This window comes from Semicossyphus pulcher, unplaced genomic scaffold (assembly GCF_022749685.1).
Source record: "Semicossyphus pulcher isolate SPU_LCO1_2020_fin unplaced genomic scaffold, fSemPul1.0.p SCAF_17, whole genome shotgun sequence".
Lineage (NCBI taxonomy): Eukaryota > Metazoa > Chordata > Actinopteri > Labriformes > Labridae > Semicossyphus > Semicossyphus pulcher.
The window spans coordinates 10266610-10272619 of NW_027211681.1; the positions used below are offsets into that span (position 1 = coordinate 10266610).

Consider the following 6010-nt stretch of genomic DNA (forward strand, 5'->3'; position numbering starts at 1 on the left):
GTACAATAGTTAATCGCAGCAGGTTTTACATAATGTATTAAAGTTTACTACTCATCCTGAGCATCAGAAACATCTGCACCGTTAACTGGCTGTTTCATGCATCTTAATGCATTTTATTGAGGTTTTATTGGTTTGTTACTTTAAGACGCAAACGTGTATTCAGTAATGTGCACCATATAAACTAAAAAAACATAAGGTCATGAAACTGTATAATTGAGGGTCCCTGAAGAGAAAAAGGTCACATTATTTTGCATTATGCTAATAGCCCCTCTATATATATCATTTTTATCAACCGTGTCCACCCAGGCAGTGTCAGCCTCAGCGCTGAGACTCTTTAGCAGGGACCATAAGTAATTAAAGATCTTCTCTTTTCAATATCAATGATCTGTTTTACATTTAGTTAAGACAGAAAATGGAAACAGATATGGTTGTATTTGAATAAAGAGATATTTTCCATGTGCATTCCACAGGCATCAAAGCTGTAGGATGTCAATATTATCCATATACAGTTTATAAAGTACTGTTTACAAGACACGCACACAGCTTGCTAAATAGACGAGCTTCCTATTCTCTAGACATGTGTAGATGTGTGGTGCAGCAGAACAGAGCCTCGCCTGAGCTGCAAGTGAAAGAAACAAAAGATGTATAAATTGGAAAAGTTGGTAATTTTATTGGTCAAAACAGGACAAGGTGGATATTTATTCGACATCTTGCTCGACCACAGTGGTCTTCTCGCTGACGTAGATGCCGTCCAGGAACTTCCTGATGTCCTTCTTTCTGACCGTAGTGGCCTGTTGGATCAAAGCCGCTGAAAGAAACACAACAAAGTGTTACCACATGCAACTGGAAGTTACTACCTCAACTTGCCCGACAGCCTGCAAGACAAGAAAAGTTTTAGAGGCAGCAAAACCTAAATTAGGAAAATTTACAACTTAAGAATCATCCTGTGGTTTAATGACTACAGCAGCTAATGATAGACTCAGTGGAACCATATAGTGGTGATATGATCACATTTATTCTTATACTCTAAAGAAATTGTAAATAGACCGCTCATTACACTTTATGATCTCTGACTGCACCTGCCATGTTATGATACTTTATCAGATAAAGAGAAATTCCACATCTTGGCTCTTTCGATATTAAGATTAGCATTTCTGTACCATCTTCTAACATCTTATAGAATAACAGTTAATCCCAGAAACAATCACATAACTTGAAATGAAAGACAGTTTAAGCACTTTTTCTAACAGTGCAAACAATGAAAGAATAGAAAAGACAAGCTCGTCTTCACATGCACCAAGACATCACAGCAAGGAAAATGCAGAGTAAAAGAAAAAACAGATGAGCAACAAGGGAGGCTTTCGACGGCATCATCTAACCTCTACGAGTGCAGGTGTTATTTTTACTCATCCGCTTCCATTACTGTTCCCTTCTCAGACACGTAAATACCGTCCAAGAACTTTCTGATATCCTTATTTTTGACTGTGGTGGCCTGTTGGATCAGAGCAGCTGGAACAGAGAGAGGTTGGGATGATGAGCATCACATCACAGGGTCACAATAATCACAGAAGAGATGGATAGAAACTATAATCAGGGATGCAGGGATAGTGACAGTTTTGTTTTCAATCTCTACTTCACATTTGTAAAGAAACAAGACTAGTTCACAACCTGGCATGTGGCTGACCGCATCAGGTCAATGTGCGCTTTTGTGGGCAATGTGTTACAAGGACTGTCCTTATGAGACCGATGATAACATGTTTGAAAGCAGGTGCGTGCTGCGGACGTAGGTGAGGACAGCGGACGAGCAGCCCCGCTTACTCCCCGAACAAAGTATCCAGAGCCATATAGACAGATTCACGTAAGTGGAGGTCCAATATGCTCCATGATGCATCACGATGTTGAAATTTAGGCAAAGGTAAGACCCATTAATAACAATGCATCACAAGAAAACGTTCTTTCTGTAACAATGCAGCACGTGGAAAAGGAAGTCTTGACAGGATCCCAGAGGCTATATCATCTCAGACTATAGCCAATGGGATCAGAGACTGGCCACATACAGAACCGTGTGTAGGGCTGACTCCGGCAGTCAGCCAAAAATAAATGAGGCTAAAATTTAAGGCCTTATTTAAATTTTTCTCTACACATTTCTATAGATAAGCCCAATAATTTCAGGAGACTATTGGGCAATTACATACAATTTATCATTTAATATTTGCTCATCTGTAGCTCGTACTTTTCTTCATAAAGTGAAATACAGGCTGAGCTGGATTGAGGTAAACTGACCCCCGACTTAAAAACTCATGAAACTTGCACTGTTTGGTTTTAATTTCCTTGTTATGAACCGCTGTGCCGAAGTCTAACCAGTTACTTAAAAGTAAACTGCACAAAACCAAAAACAACGTCACTTCCCTCCTTACAAACCCCGCTGTGTGACAGAGGACAAAGAGGGACGGGGGGAGTCTATCATCAGAGAATAAAAGGTGCTTGGGTAGGAAACTTACAACGACATGACACTGACCAGGTAGGAATAATAACTGAACATTGGTGCACTGATGATGTCTAAATTGAATATACATGTGCTGGATGTTAAAGATAACTGAAGTCAGCAGTTCTGTCCTGGGAAGTGTGAAAGGAACTCTGAAGGGCTCAAACTCAGCTCAGCACGTAACCTTACAAAGGAGGTCCAATGTTTTTAATCTTAACACTACAAGACAAAACGTTTCATCAGCTATCTTTGCATTCAACCACTGTATTGGAAGTAATTGAACACTACCGTGTACATTTAAACCCACAGTCAGAATTGACCGCAATTTGGTACATCTCAACAATGTTAGTTATCCATGCACCACATCCACTAATGATGGAGTGTATTACTTTATATGATAGGAAACATAATCTCCTACCATATAACAGCACAATAATGTCAACAAACTCATGTTGACAGTTTAGGGGGAATGAAGAAGAGTGCTACATATAAAACAGGATACGACAGGATTAACTACAACACCATATAAGGGATGTAAAACAGAAATGTGTACTTTTGGGGAGGGGTAACAGCCGATCTGCTGATCACATGTCACCAACAGATATCGTGATCTGTGTTTTTGCTTTCCCTCAGATACAGGAGTTCCCCTTGTGTTTGAAAGCATCATTACACAAAGTGCCACTGCAGCAACACTGAACTGAAACAACAACCTGCAACATCCCAGCTTAAAAAGAGCAGAGTGTAGAAAAGCTGAGGATGGAAAATGCTGATAGTGTACCTGAGTTTGACACCAGCTCAATGTCGTTACCCTCCAGCACCAGCTCGTCTTTCTGAGCGGCTGAGACTGCACAATTCACACCTGGAACACGAAAGAGGAAAAATGATTCTCAATATTATTGGGAAAATAAACGGCACTTCTATATCTCACTTTAGAGCCAGAGGACAAGAATAAATTACACAATTTCAAGCAAAGATTTTAAACATTTGCTGGTTGTAGCATCTTAAATGTGAAATTTTTCCATAAATTGAAGGGTTTTGCACACTTGTGGGACATCTAAAAAAGGTATTTTATGACCTTTGAGAGAAAAAGATTAATTGAAAAATGAATTGCTATAAATATTTCCTACATCACAATAAAAAAATGTAACATATCTAGCAAATCGCAGTCTAATACAGAAATATAACAATCACAGCAGACTCACCAGCCCTCATGCGGACACGGCGGATGTATTTCTCTCCCAGGAAGTTCCTGATCTCCACCAAAGTTCCATTCTCCTGAATGACGACGTTAATGGGGAAATGGGCGTACACAGAACGCATTTTGTAGCGGAAACCCTGCATTCAGACAGAAGCAAGAGAGGCAATGAGTCGAACTGTAAACAACTGAAATAAGTTGGATCCATCAAAAACCGCAGCTTAACATCCACACAACAGAATTCATGACTACAACAAATTCCTGTCCGCCCATGACGGCTGGGCACAGAGCTTTTTCAGAGTTGAGCTGTTATCTCACCAAAGTGACTCCCTTGATCATGTTCTGGACATGGCTGCAGATGGTGCGGACTGTGGCGAGCTCCTTCCTGTTTCCCCACCATTTATCCACACGAAGCTGAGGAACCAAACACAGCAGCTCACATTAGTGTCACACAACCTAAAAATGTAAACTATTTATCAACTAATCACTCAGCATAAATTTATTGTTAAAGTTATTGTCCAGCAGAAAACAAAAGCTAGTTTAGCTAACATCTTTAACCTCTGGAAAATTGCCATTTTAAAGCATTACTTTGGTATTTTGACAATTTCTACTGAAAATTGAAAAAGCAGTTAGTCTACTGCCCATAAGTGAAAGTCAGAATGTTAAAAAATAGAAGAGACAATCAAACCAGTCATTCAATCCAGTAAAGTCTGAACACCACTGTCTACGGTCAGCCCTCTTTCAGTAAACAAATTTAATTTGGCTTTGAAGGACTCCTATATTATAAACTCCTCAGACTGAACCTGTCAGTACTACAGCACTGTGATGAAGCAGGGTGCTTGCTTATTGAGTTATTCAGCATTTGTGAACAACAGGATAAAGTATAATTCATTTCAGACCGTCCATTTAAGTATTTAAGCTTAAACAGCATGTTTAAGTTTAGGTGCAACGAGTGGAGATGAACCGTTGTTATGAAATAAAAAAGGGTTCTGAGCTTTTACACATATGCATTGCAGTACAACTGTTCCTTACTGCCTTGGGCATCAGACTGACTGTTAATACTTTTTTTTTTTTAATTATTGTGGTTACAATTCCACTACAACTGCAAGTCACTGTTAAACCTGCTAAAACATCAGCCCATCAAGATGCATTGCATGTATGTGATTTAAAGGGAACAAGCCTTGCTCATCCTTACCTTCTTCTGTTTCTTGCCCAGCAGGCTGAGCTCCAGGTTAATGTGGTTGAATGGCCTGATGAGTTTGCCACGGGGTCCCTTGACAATCACTGTCCGGCCCTTCAACCTCACCTCGACTGTGCCGCCACACAACAAGCAGGGGGAAAAGGGATAAGAAGCCACACTCAACCCAAATTACAGGTTAAATTGTTACTATAATATTATACTGAAAGTTTGGAAAGATAACCAGTTTCTTACCATTGTCGGGGATGTCGACAGTCTGACTGCTGAGAATGGTCTTCATTCTACATCAGAGATAGACATAAAGTGTGTTAAATGCTTTAGTTTGTTTGCATCTCTAATGATGTAGTACAGCTTTACTGAACACATCCACAACTCTAGTGAAAGTTCGCAGCGATTACGCCCTGCCCTGACATGCTTTTAACTTAAAAGGGCCACAGTATACAATTCATCTTATGCTTAATTCAAGTTTTTAACTAAAACGTGGCCACTACAAAATAGTATCCAGCTAGCACAGCCACACTGCGTTTACTCAACTAGCATAGACACCTTATCTAATGCTAACGGTTAGCTACAGTAGGCAGTTGGACTTATGTTACCCATGTGTTAGACGGAAGAGTGGCAATTCTGAAACAAATTAATGAACGCAACTAACAGCTGAAACTATGATATATATTTTACAAACAATACTATTCAACCCGCCGCGGCCCTTAGCAAAGAAGCAGCCGTAAAATCAGGCCTTCAGAGACTCAGCCAAAAACAACTGTCATATTTCCTAACAAATCTCACGAAAACGGCAAAATACAACTTATGTAGTGAAACACAACACTGTCTGAATTTAACAGATGAAAATTAAATAAAAAACATTTTTAATTGACACAGATGGAGTTAGATGAAACCCAGACAGTAATCTTTCAGCTATCCTCACCTCGCCGGTAGCAGAGGAAAGGAGGAAGGAAGGACGTCACGACGCAAATGTAGAGCACGTACGTAGCGTCATCAGGCATAACAAGACAATCAAGGATATTCGTGCTTGTTATAATAAATGTTGACAACAACATATTGAAAACGTTTTCGCTGTAGCATTTGTTGGGGAAAAAAGCACTCGCATTAAGGCCATATTGTAAAAACCGCA

At 39.8% G+C, this 6010-nt stretch overlaps 1 protein-coding gene across 1 annotated transcript; it reads right to left on the reverse strand.

Annotated features, from left to right (window-relative positions):
- Positions 1-646: 646 nt before the first annotated feature.
- On the reverse strand, positions 647-5214 carry rpl9 (ribosomal protein L9). The gene is made up of 7 exons (XM_069666478.1): positions 5113-5214; positions 4876-4991; positions 3999-4094; positions 3688-3820; positions 3264-3344; positions 1380-1509; positions 647-808 (listed from the first exon to the last, which is right to left on the reverse strand). Exons 1-6 carry the CDS (start codon positions 5156-5158, stop codon positions 1403-1405), a joined length of 579 nt encoding a protein of 192 aa, XP_069522579.1. The 5' UTR covers positions 5159-5214; the 3' UTR covers positions 647-808; positions 1380-1402.
- Between the last annotated feature and the right edge of the window lie 796 nt (positions 5215-6010).